The sequence below is a fragment of the Onychostruthus taczanowskii genome, unplaced genomic scaffold (genome assembly GCF_017590055.1).
Source record: "Onychostruthus taczanowskii isolate IOZ18803 unplaced genomic scaffold, ASM1759005v1 scaffold23, whole genome shotgun sequence".
Taxonomy (NCBI): domain Eukaryota; kingdom Metazoa; phylum Chordata; class Aves; order Passeriformes; family Passeridae; genus Onychostruthus; species Onychostruthus taczanowskii.
Genome location: NW_024499573.1, coordinates 12,205,222 through 12,217,739, shown reverse-complemented (window position 1 = coordinate 12,217,739; position 12,518 = coordinate 12,205,222). Strand labels below are relative to the sequence as shown.

The 12,518-nt window shown below is 35.1% G+C and overlaps 1 protein-coding gene across 3 annotated transcripts in view; it reads right to left on the bottom strand.

Moving 5' to 3' along the window:
* The window catches only part of CADPS2 (calcium dependent secretion activator 2), a 280,371-nt gene that overhangs the window by 67,217 nt on the left and 200,636 nt on the right, over nt 1-12,518 (bottom strand). For all 3 annotated transcript variants that reach the window (XM_041405503.1, XM_041405505.1, XM_041405506.1), the window contains exons 15-16: nt 8,818-8,881; nt 6,637-6,760 (exon numbers count right to left, since the gene is read on the bottom strand). In XM_041405503.1, the coding sequence (XP_041261437.1) occupies nt 6,637-6,760; nt 8,818-8,881 (188 nt within the window). The remainder of the gene's footprint in view (nt 1-6,636; nt 6,761-8,817; nt 8,882-12,518) is intronic.

Below are 12,518 nucleotides of genomic sequence, written 5' to 3'. Positions count from 1 at the left end.
ACAGATCCTTCTGAGCCTTGAAGGCATTTACATACTACCCTTCCTTTAGAAACTTGTGTGTAATGAGTATGTTAATGATCGATGTCTTAAACCCCAGCAAACTTCTGAGTTTCTCCTGACCTTCTCTTGTATGGAGTTAACATTTATTCAGCCTTTGGCAGTCTTTCTGATAGAAACAAATTTTGGCATGACAACTGATTTGTCTTTGAACAACTGTACACTCCAGAGTAACTATTTGCTCCAATTTTAATGGAATTTATTTGTAGTTATGATATTTTATTAAAAATCCTTTCCTGGAATTTTTTCCCCTCCTGAGGAGCTGAGGGCCTCAGGAAAGAAATATAAACAATAACTATCTGCTGCTGTGGAATACAGCAGGTGCATCTTCCATTGGTCCATGTGGATTGTTTTCAACTGATGACCAATCACAGCCACCTGTGCCGAGGCTGTGAGCAGTCACAGGATTCTGTTATGCATTCTATTCTATTCCTGTTCTTTGTAACCTTCTGATCTTTCTTTTCTCTCTGTTCTTTTAGTATAGTTTTAATGTAGTATTTTAGTATAATATATAACATAATAAATCAGCCTTCTGAGAAAAATGGAGTCAAGCCTTGTGTCTCCACACACAGAAAGTTCACCTCAACATTTATTCTTATTCTTTTTATTCAAACTGTTTGGCAGAAGGAGCCCAGTATACTGAACTATTACAGAATTTTAAAAATAGTGAGTTAAAAGACAACTGAACTTATAATTCAAATCATTACAATCTGTCTATTGCCTCAGAAATTAATATCCATGGACAATGATAAATACTGCCCTATTTGCTTTACAGACATTTACTACTTTAATCCCTTTTATATCTGCACAGGAAGGTAATGCCTCTGTGGTGAAAAATGTATTTATGTGTAAGTTTATGTCTTTTCTCAGACAGTAACAGCAGCAATAGCAGAATTAATTAGTCCTCAGCCATTCAGATTTCTAATAAATTTAGGTGGGAAATGATTAATTTATGAAAAGGAATAAACAATGCATTTTATTACTCTGTGTGTATGGATGTGTATAAAATATAAGTAAAAAATAAGAAGTCTGTGTGAGGAAGGCCATCTTTTTTGAGGGAGATAAAACAGGTGATGGAGCCTTTCAAATTTCTACAGGCTCTTCACAGGAAGTATATAAAAAGCATATGAAGAATGCTGTTTGTCTCTGGCCCCAGAATATGACAGGTCCATTTATGTTCAACATTATCTATAGGAAGAGTTAATGTAAGTTAAATACTGAATAGAACAGGAATACATGCCATACAGAACACAATTTAAAAAGTACTTTTAGGTAGTGAAATCACAAAGGGAGCATATGCTGAAATGAAAATGGATTGTACTTAAAAAGAGATTTTCATGTATTGATGTTGTGATTAATATCCTTGACAAATTATAAACCCTTGCTGCCAACTACCATGACATTATATGAGAGTTCTTAGATATAGTTCAAAATTATAATAGCAGATTTCCTGCTATTCTCTTCATAATGGTAATTACACTGACTGAGCAGATTAGCTACTCCATGAGAAATTCAGCTGTATATGTAATAAGGAATGACATGCTGAACACTGTATAATTGCCATGGCAAATGTAATTTTTGTTAAAAAAAAATCTGTTCTATATTCATAACAGTACAATGATGAGGGATGAGCAAAAAAACGTCATCCTGACTATAAACAAATATTTTTGACAGAAGTGCTGCTAATGCCACCATGTTTGACATTAAGAAAGTAACCACTGTCTTTGGGAAAACATTCAGAGACTTGTTCAGCTGAGATGTGAAAATGAGAGCACTTGGGGAATAGACCTGGGAACCTGGCAACCACACTGCCAAGAAAGGGTTCTCACAACAAGAAGAATTTGTATATTCACCTCTGCATTACCTAACAAGGACACTCCTGAAATTCAAGCTTCATTATCAGCATACAGTGCACAAGTTAAAGGGTAAATAATAATTATCGAGAAATAGTTTTTCACATTTTCCACAGAAGTACAATATATGTTATTAGGGCTAAGCATACTGAACACCAAGTTCATTATGAAGTCTGCAGGAATCCAGCTAGGAGCAGGATTTGGCCCTAAAATGTCATTGTATTGGGATTCGTCTCAGTGGCTTTGTCTTTTGCATCAGAGAAACACGTTCAGTGCTTCACAAAATTCCAGTGGGTACAGTCTATGTACTCCTTTCAATAAAGTGATTTTTTTTCCTGAGTTTCTGATTAATTTTCAGTTGCATTTTTAGTCAGAGCTGGTATTTAATTAAGCAAACAAATTATAAATGCAGCCTATAAACCTCTAGCTTCAGCTAACTCAGACAGTGAACTTACTCACTATCTGTGATAGGCTTTCCTCTCATCCATTCTCTAATCTAGTTATTTGCCAGGTCATTTAAGGGACAACTTTGCTATCCTGTTTTAAGAAGGGCTATGGCTTCTTTCAAAGCATGGAGAAACCTAACGTAAAATGATTATAATTAGGTACAGCAGTTTATTTATTTATTTATGTGTCTGTAACTATGTCATCTATGCTTAATGGTTTTGGGTTTCCTACATAAAGAGCCTGGGAAAAACTGAGATTAGCAAGTGTGTGGCACAAGGAAGATTTGTACTTGAGGTGATATATATTGTATAAAAGTGCACAGGTGAAGTTTTGGAGTGCAAGGTGAAAGGAAAAAATCTCTAAAATTTCCCGAATGATTTTCAATTAATTTCAATTAATTGTTTCTGAATTTCTAATTTCAAGAGATATTTTCTTTAATACCTAGAGGCATAAAAATATTAAACTGAATATTTGTGCTATCTAGCTTTAGGTATCTTACGTAGAAGGGAAACTGTCTTTAGGGTGTTTTGCATTTGATGCTGTGAGATTGGCTTTGCACAGAGAAATTGTTGAAGGACCTTCAGAGCACTCGGAGTCCCCTGCTTGAGGAACCTCTCCTGTTGAAGGGAAGGGTCAGCAGATCATCTGAAAATGTGAGCTCCCACCAACTCACCCTAAGACTGTGCCATGAATATTCATTCCACCAGCACACTGCCTCCTCTCTTTGTTAAAAACTCCAAAAGATCTATTTACATGGCATTTAAAGCTTTTAAAGAAAAAACAGTGGAAGTCTTGGAAATCAGTGGAATGTTACTTCAGTTACGGGCACAGTTGTTAAAAAAAGTAGGTTTAATAATTTGCTAGTAATTTTCAAGCCCCTCATTGGCAAGGAGCTTCTCTTTGAACTATCTTCATGCAACTTTGTTATCGTTGCACCAGTATGTCTTTCCAGATGGAAAATTAGTTCATCATGAGAGTACTACCAGCTCAATTCCCCTTCCCCTAACTGTGGCTGATATTGTTTGTGAAACCCCACAAAGCACCACAACCAGTCTTTCTTTGGGTATGTATGTCAGGCAAGACAAAGCAGTGCACAGCTCTATTTCACAGTCTAGATATGCACAGTCCCTCATATTTCTATGCAGCCAGTTCTACTCAGCGGCAAATACTACTTCAGCTGTGCTCTTTGTATGATGATTTTCAAATACTGGGATATAAGAACTCAAAACCCCCTCCCAGTACTTTTGGAGAATATACACCATATCATCATGAAATTAGGAAAACAAAGAACTACCATCCATGTAATGCTCAGCTATACCTAGAAAATGAAATGTATCACTAAACAAAGCCATATCAGAGAAATGTAAAAATTTTGTAAAATTAGTTTTCCTAGCAATATCTTCATTAATAAATTGAGAATTCTGTTATGAAACATACAATTTTTACAGAGGACTATGAAATTACATTTCTCTAAATACACAAACTGCTTTTGAATTTAACAAAATTAAACTTTTCTGCATCATTTACTTATACCCTTTTCACAGAAAATACACTTCATCATATTCCAAAACCGAAAGTTAGCTAAACTGCTAATAAATACGTACATCATAATTAAGTATCAGTGTAAATACATGGACTAAACTACACTAAAATTAATTTTAGTATTCACAAATGTTCTGGTCAGTATCTTGGTATTGTTCAAACACAGAAAAATAATAACCACAGACACAACACACTACATCTGTAATACATGCAGACATGCACACAAATAGTAATCACCTGAGTCCTTTTCTGCTGTTGCTAAATAAGAAAAAAGAGGGAAAGAAAAACATCATTACAGAAATAAAACTCATATAATTAGAGAAGAATAAATACCACATAAGGAGTTAATAGCTTCTTAACATCTTGAGTACATCACACAAGTGATGGGTTTTTTCACGGGAGGGAGAAATGGTATATTTCTGAGTAATATATTTGCATTTACTAGCCCTATATAGTCTTTATTTCAAGCTCAGGCACTAAGCTTGCATCCATATTGTGCAAGGGAATTCAGAAATATATATGAGAATATTATTTGTATTAGAACCTTCTTTGTATCTCTACTTTTTAGGTATTTGCTATTGCTCTATAGCTGTTATTATCTTGTATATTTACATTTTGACTGACTAAAATGATGTTGTTCACTAAAGAAATAGTCAAAGGGCAAAAATCTCCAAAAGATGTGCCAGCCACATTTGAGGACATCAGTAATAATATAAAGATAAGGATTCTATGTTTTCTGTATGCAATTTGAGGAGTAAGCATTTAATGCAAACACTAACATAAATTACTTTCAAGAGAAGAATGTAACTTCAGTGCACAGACACAATAATAATGCTCCTATAAACCTAAGGAGCAGGATGAAACGTATTGCTGAAAAATATTACATTTATACTGGTACAAAAGTAGGATGTTTGTAATGACCAGAGTACCAAAAAACATCAATACAGGTCTCATTGCCATTGAAATCCAACACATTGAATTTTCTGATGTTACAATGCTGGAGCCCTCCACTTTCAACAGTACTTTATTCTCAGAAAAATGCTTCACCTATTTCTCTTTATATATGCAATGATGTGTTGTGCTTTGAGTTTACAACTACATGAGTGTAAAGCTACTTAAATAAATCTAGTTGTGTTCCAACCAAAAGGCAATAAATCCAAAAAAGAAAATTGCAGTCGAAATATGGGAGTCAGGTTCATGTGCTGTTCCAGCTTACTTGGTGTTAACAGTGTGAATATCTTAAAGTGCAAACTTTGCTACTTCAGGGGAAGTCACACAATTCTCTAGGATACAGAAAAAATCCTGGGAAAAAGATGCATTTACACCACAGCAAAAAACTTTCCAATCCATTTTATTGTCAGTGTGTTCAGGTATCATTTGCAAGCTTTTTTCATATTATAAAAATATTTCTATTTTTATACTCATTGTTTCAACAGGTTTGATACACGACTTAAATACTGAACATTAACATTTCCCTTTATGAATACAGAAATACAAAAACTAAGGAAAACATTCTTTTTTCCCTCTTCATTTTCCAGAAGAGATTTAATATTCATCTTTTTTTTCTTTAACACAACATGATATCATAATTAATTATGATAAACTGGTTACTAGGATGGTTTCATGTTGTTACTTCCATGATATAATACTGGTTGCTATAGAGATGAGATGAATCTTTTGTTAATCACTTGTGAGATCGGTTAACTCATGTTTTTCAGAGAATCTGAGTAGAGATAAAAATGGGAAAAAAGTTGGCTTTGTAGCATTGCTAAATATTTGAGGCTTCTTGAATTTGCTCCTAAGCTAGCTCTATTTCTTCTGGTGTATTGCTAGAAATACATGGTATTAAAAAATTAATATGCATAAAATTTGCATTTTTAAAAAAACAGAATTAATCCTACAATAATTTCCTGAATTACTTCTAGCTCCAGAAATCCAGTGCATACAGCTTTCTGTTCTTGAATACATTTGGACAGGAGTATCTCTAGCTTTTTGGACTTTATGGAGAATAAAAGTCTGTCTTGACAAGGCATTTTACTATTATGACTTCCTTCTTGTTGTATATAAGGTTTACAAACAGTAAAATGACATTTTGCATCCCGGCTATTTTTTAAGCAAAATTTTAGTTAATTTCATTATATACTTTATAGAACATACCAGACTTTCAGAAAACCGCCTGATTACCTTCAAACTTAGTATTTTGTCCCCGTAATACATTAAATCAGGATGTAATTAAGGTTTTGATAATCAGATTATGATTATAATATTTTTTTTGCTGCTCTGATGACAGAGCAGCAAAATTAAATAGCATTTATCTATTTGTCTGCCTTATAAATACTTCAGAAAAGAATATATACACAGTTTTCAAATTTCAAGGCAGTGACACTGCTGTTAAGGAAAGAATTTCCTATCAGTAGTTTAATCACTAGAAATAGCCAGAGAAATAAAAAATAACCCATCAACAACCTCTTAAATTTATGAAGAACTCAAAAGTAAGAACAAAGGGCAACTTGAATTAGGAAGTCCTAGTCTTTTATTCAAACAGGGTCCCAGGAGGCATATTAAAGCAATGAATAGGAAAAAGCTCCACAGTTCACCAGCTGAGATTTTAATGAGACATTTCCCCTTGCTGTGGAAGGGGTTTGTTCTGGAAAGGGAAAAGGCTGCTCACGGAATATGCAGTTAATAGGCAATGCTGGCTTTTACAGCCACTTCGGCAGCTGATTGCTGTACTAACCTTCTATTTTGGCATATTCTGTAAGTCGAGTGTAATTGATCAAGGCAGCCTTCTCCAGACATTTTCTAACCACTTTCTTCACCTCTTCTGCTGGTATAGGAGTGGCAATATCTTTCATTAAAACCTGTGCCAGAGACAATTATACCACTTCATTACAATTATTACCCAAACCCCACAGGAAAAGGATAAAAGTATCCTAAAGTTACTACAGATCTGATAATGATTACAGGCAGAAGTCAAAAAGGAACTATTTCAGCGGTGGATCTTTGCCTTTGAAGGTTTCTGTTCAGCCCTGATTTGACTGCCTGTACAGTATTTATCCCTCCTGTTTGCCATCTTGCAGCATGCCAGTCAGTCTTTGAGTGGCATCGAGATCAGTAGAACAAGAGCATTCCATGGATGGGCTGGATCATGGTTACCACTAAAGGTGTGATTGTGGAAATTGGCTTGATTCTCAGTGGTGGAAAAGCTTCCACCATTGCAGAACCATGGACTCTTCTACAGGGTGAAGTTATTCAAATTCAACATGTCCTTGCTGTGAAAAAAAATTTTGTCTATATAGTGGGCAGGAAAAACACTGAACTTCCAGCAGAACATTTTATTATGGACAAGTAGAAGAACAGTCCATATAAATGTTTTCAAAACATGTGAGTTGTTACCTCACCTACTGCAAGTGAGGTAAACCAAGAATCCATACCTCTTTATATGAATGCAGCATAATATACTCTGGATTACTACATTAAAAAAAGAAAAAAGTTGATAATTCACTTGCATTTTTAAATTTATTTCTGCACTCCATTAACTTTCAACAGGTAAGTGTAAACAAAACTTGTTTTTACCACATTTTCATGTAAATAATAAAATTTCAGATAACTCAAAACCTTTAAAAAATGCTTCTCAAGTGGATCCCTGGACAAGCTACAGCCTTATGCATCTAAATGTTACTGTTAAAAGGAGGGAGCAAGAGATGCAGTCTAGGGAAGGACATGGTAGAAAAGAAACAGGTTCAGCAACAGAGAAGCTATTAGGAAGACGCTGCTGTGAAGCAGACTCCTGGAATACCAGCACACAAATATGACTTCTCTATCTGCATTTACTGGCTTTTTTAATCAATAACTTCTGGTTATCAGCAAGTGAATTGACAGTATTCAAAACCTTCCGTTCTTGGACTTATTTTTTTTCAAATTTTACAAAGACAGGTAAAATAAGATGGTTCTAACCTATTCTGCCTTCATAAATGTAAGAAAGCACATTTATTCCCAGTCAAGACTGACAGCGGTGCTGCTTGAGCACCATTACCATTTGTAACAGCAGGAATGGGGAGAAGAAATGGATGTTTCAAAAAGCACAAAGGAACCTACACAGCACTACAATCACTGAGATGGTAAGAGAAATAAAACATATATACCTAGACTTCTTTTGTGTTTTCTGAACATGGCAAAGGTTTTCTAAGAGAGAATCTCTATCCATGAAGTGTTCTGCACTGCTGAATAACCAGTATTTTCCAGAACCAAACCTCTCAAATTTTGGCAATGCAACACAGCCTGGGACCTAAGCTTTTTTAAATTCATAACTTCATCAGACTCCTGCTGATACAATTCCTTTGGAATCTCTGCTGGAATTTAAAGTCCTTTTTCCACAGAGATGACTGAGATGCTTTTATCATGAGGCATTCTCCTTTCCAGTCAGTACAAGAGGATTTGCTGAGCAAGAGTTTACATTTATAGGTGCCCATGTCAGATTTGTTGTGTATAGCTTTTGCTTCTTAAATTGACTCTGATTATGCATTTATTGAATATCATTTGAATTATAGAGAAGGTTTTTAATATTACATATGAGTATAGACAATATCAGCAGCACAGAAGGCATAAACAGCAGGAAATGGGGAGCTGTAGGGTAGACTTGTACCACTTTAGGGGTAATTCTGGGTAAGCGTTAAATAGAAAAGGACCAGAGTCACTGACTACAATTCAGTGGCTTGAAGTGAAAGTCCAGTAAAAAAGTCCTGCAGAAAACAGCTGTTTGCTTCTGTAGAAGACAATGAGAGAAAAACAAAAACAACCATAATTCCAGTAAGCAGTTAAAACAAACCAGCAGTAAAATCATGAGTCTGCTTTCAGCAACTGAATGCAAAAGAAAAATGCAGGCTCAGCAGAACTTAAAATATGTTCTCAAACTTACCCTTTCAAGTAATGAAAGTGTGGCTTTTAAAGCTCCTTCAGGACGTCCAAAAGGGAAACAGTATCTTAAAAATTAAAAAAATTAAAAAAAAAAGGAGAAAGAAAAAAATAAGATGAACATAAAATTATCAGAATTTTAAAAGATGCTTTATGAATTTACTTTAAGATTTATCTGCACACAACTCATATTATGTTAGCAGAAGACTCCCATACCTGAAGTACCAATAAAAGCAAAAAGCCACTGCAGTGGTCTACCATGGAGTATATACATATAACAGCAGTATCAGCCTACCAGCTGATTTTAGGCCTAACTGCAGAAAAATCTCTAAAAGGCAGAAAGCATCACTTTCAAATTATCAGCTATGAAGGATATTTAAAGGTCTCTGATGAGTTTAATTGTCATCTTCCTGGAAAGAGGTACTATTTCTCATGTAGCCATGACTGCCACTGGACCTCTGAAGCAGCATTCTGTATATTGCATTTTATTTTAAAATTGGATTAAGAGAAGGATAAAATGTCAGATATTTTAATTTCTAGAGATACCAATGCTGGTATCTCTAGGTATCTGCCAATGCTGGCAGATATTCTGTGGTTTTTTTTTCTATTATATTAAAAATACCTTGGAAAAGCACTTATCTTAAATTTTATCAGCTACAACTTAAACCATACCCACTCCTAAAATGATGTAAATTAAAAAGTGATTGCATTCATGGCTTTATTTTTTATTTTTGTCTGCTGAATGATGCAATATAGCAGGTCAATGAGAATACAATGCTCAGACAACTGTAACCTCTCTTAATCTTGTCTATAAAATCTTACTGGGATATCCCCAATTGGAAAAAGGATTTTTTGCTTTGCTGAGATTATTTTTTTCTTATTATTACTCACCGAGAACAGTAGCCTCCTATTCTGATGTTTTCCACTAGTAAAATCTTTTCTAATGATAAAAGGATTCAGACCAGCAAATTTTAGATCTACATTTTGGTCAGCCAAAATAAAGCCTTAAAAATGAGGTCAAAACAGGATTTCCTGCAGTGAGAATTCCAGTATTCACTTTTATCTCTGTAAAGACTCCAGAGATAAAATTCACACAGCCAGGCGAGAGGTTAAAGTCCAAGACCTTCATGATATCTTTCTCAGAAATATTGTCTCTTCCACATTTGATGCCTGAGAGGCTGGCAGAGATCAGAAGTCTCAGTGGGTAGAGAAGGTGACAGAGAGGAAAGGTGTAAGTGCCTTAAGAACTACTTTAGATGACAGCCACTGGCACAGGATGGGCTGACTGCATGTTAATCATAATGAAACCAGGCTGATAGCAGTGAAAATGAAAATTAAAAAGGGCCATAGGGGGTATCAAAACTGGAAGGTGCAGGTCAGTTGGCAGGCAAGGGAGAGCATCTTCTTCAGATGGGTGTGACCTAGTCACTTAAGTGGACACAGCAAATGTTCAGAGCTGCTCTGAAAAGGCAGGAAGAGACATGCACTCTTCAATTAAACTGTCCATGACAGCTGACCAGTGCACACAACACTAAGCAATGGAGAGAGGGCAAAGCTTAGAATAAGTATCAACATATTCCAGAGGAAAAAAAAATGCTGATGGTCCTTGAAACTCTGTACCACTCATCCCCTAGTTATAATGCTCAGTGTGATTACAACATGTTAAAGATATTAGAAGAGCTGCAAATTCAAGATTTCAGCTCTAGACATATACACTTGACTGATATCTCATTAGGACAAGGTATAATGACAATATTTTGGGACACAGGTTTGAACTGCTTCCTTGAACAGCTAATTTAAGACCCACAAAAACCATCTTATTCTGGATTCAGTCTCAAATGTGAGGAGGACATAGTTTGAGAGGTGCAGAGCAGAAGAGGCTCTCCGTAGTAATAATCATAAGAAACAATTTAATAATGTAGCAAAAAAGAACAGGCCAAACAATTGTAAATGTATATACAATTTCAAGAATGGGATCTATAAAAAAAATGAAGAACTTGAAAAACAAAAGCAAAGGCTACAATCAAAAAAAGCAAGAAACCTACAAACAGCCTGAGGTAAAATTCAAAAAAGTAGGAGCCAAATACATGCCACAATTAAGAAACCAAAGAGGTAACAAACAATCTGACACCCTCTCTGTGATTCCATGAGAAAGATAAAGAGGTTACCATAGAGAACCTGGCATTTAAAAATGATAAACCTTGTCTGAACATGGAAGGCATGAAAGTCCCTGAAACATTCTAGGAAATACAACAAATAAACAGCATGAATGCCCAAACTGGCAGTAGAAAGGACAGTGGAAGCAAGAAACCAGCCTGGGAGATGGTGGGATTACCTGATAACAAGGAATACAGGGCATTCAAGGACAGTAAGGCCAAAGAGAGAAATTCAGTGTATATTCTGCATAAATCCTTACTGTTGAATGTATTTTTCCAAATATTCTGCATTTCACAGTTATCATAACAATTTTGAAGAACTGAAATATGGAGTTATTTTGATATAATAACTTAATATTTTATATAATATAAAATATAATAATTTAATATTTTAATTTTCCTACGAAAGCAATCTGACAGCTAAGGTTATTCTTTGTTAATCGACAGCAGTGATCCTTATACATGTCTTGAGTCAAGGTTTTATTTAAAATATTACTTCCAATGCTTTGTCAGGATGTCCTACATTGTGACTTTATACGCTTTATAAATTCAGATTCTAAGGCATTATCTTTTTTCTTTCTTCCTCTGTTATGCCAGTATCCTAGTTTAAATCAAGACATTTCACCTATTATTTTATTTTATTTCTAATATTTATTCACAGTAAGAAATAGTAATTATTCTTCACCTGGCAGAACAGTTTGTCTGTATTGATTACATAGGATTTTAAGGCAAACCTTAGAGTCCTCTGAAGGATGAAGTCATTTATGTTTGAATGACAGATTTAATTGCTCTCAAGAAGGAATTTCTAATGCTATTTAAATTTGCTCAAAATCCACCAAGACTGAGGCAGAAAGGTTCTATGGTCACTGTTGCAGCCCAAGCTCACCAATGCAACTCTAATGTGTAGGTTAGCAGACATGATAGGGATTTTTATTTTTTCCAACTCAAAAGATCATTTAGACTTTATTATACCTTTTCTAATTAGTCTCATGCACGTGAAGGCCTCAAGGTAGGGAACATTCTGTATCATTTCTCTTGCAAGAGCTCTTTGTTCCCATAGAAGGAAGGAAAGAGGAAAGGAAAGAGTGTTGTTTTTTCCTCAAAGGAATACTCTCTAAGGAGAGCTCTAGCTCTCTTTAGTTCAATATGGATATGAAGTCCCAAGTGAAGGCTGCTATGTCCTCATGCTCAAAAAAATCCCTGATGACCTATGATGCCACTGAATACTAGATATTTACCTCACCAAACCAGAGAGGCATTCAAAAACTCATAGTCAACCCTGCCAAACAAAAGTTCTGTTTCACAAAGGACTATTTAAACTGTTGAACTGGCTGTAATGATGTGATACAGAGACAAAAAACCAATCTATACATACAGTCTAAAAGGATTAGATTGACAGAATAGTTGCAGATAGGTTGGCTTAGTGTGACAAAGTAACAGGTTTGGTGGTCTATCTGCAATTTTTATACTAAGTTTCATAAACCATCAATCACTGCAAAATAGCAGGAAATCCCATGTTTCCTCAGTTTCTCATACTCCTTCTCTAAAC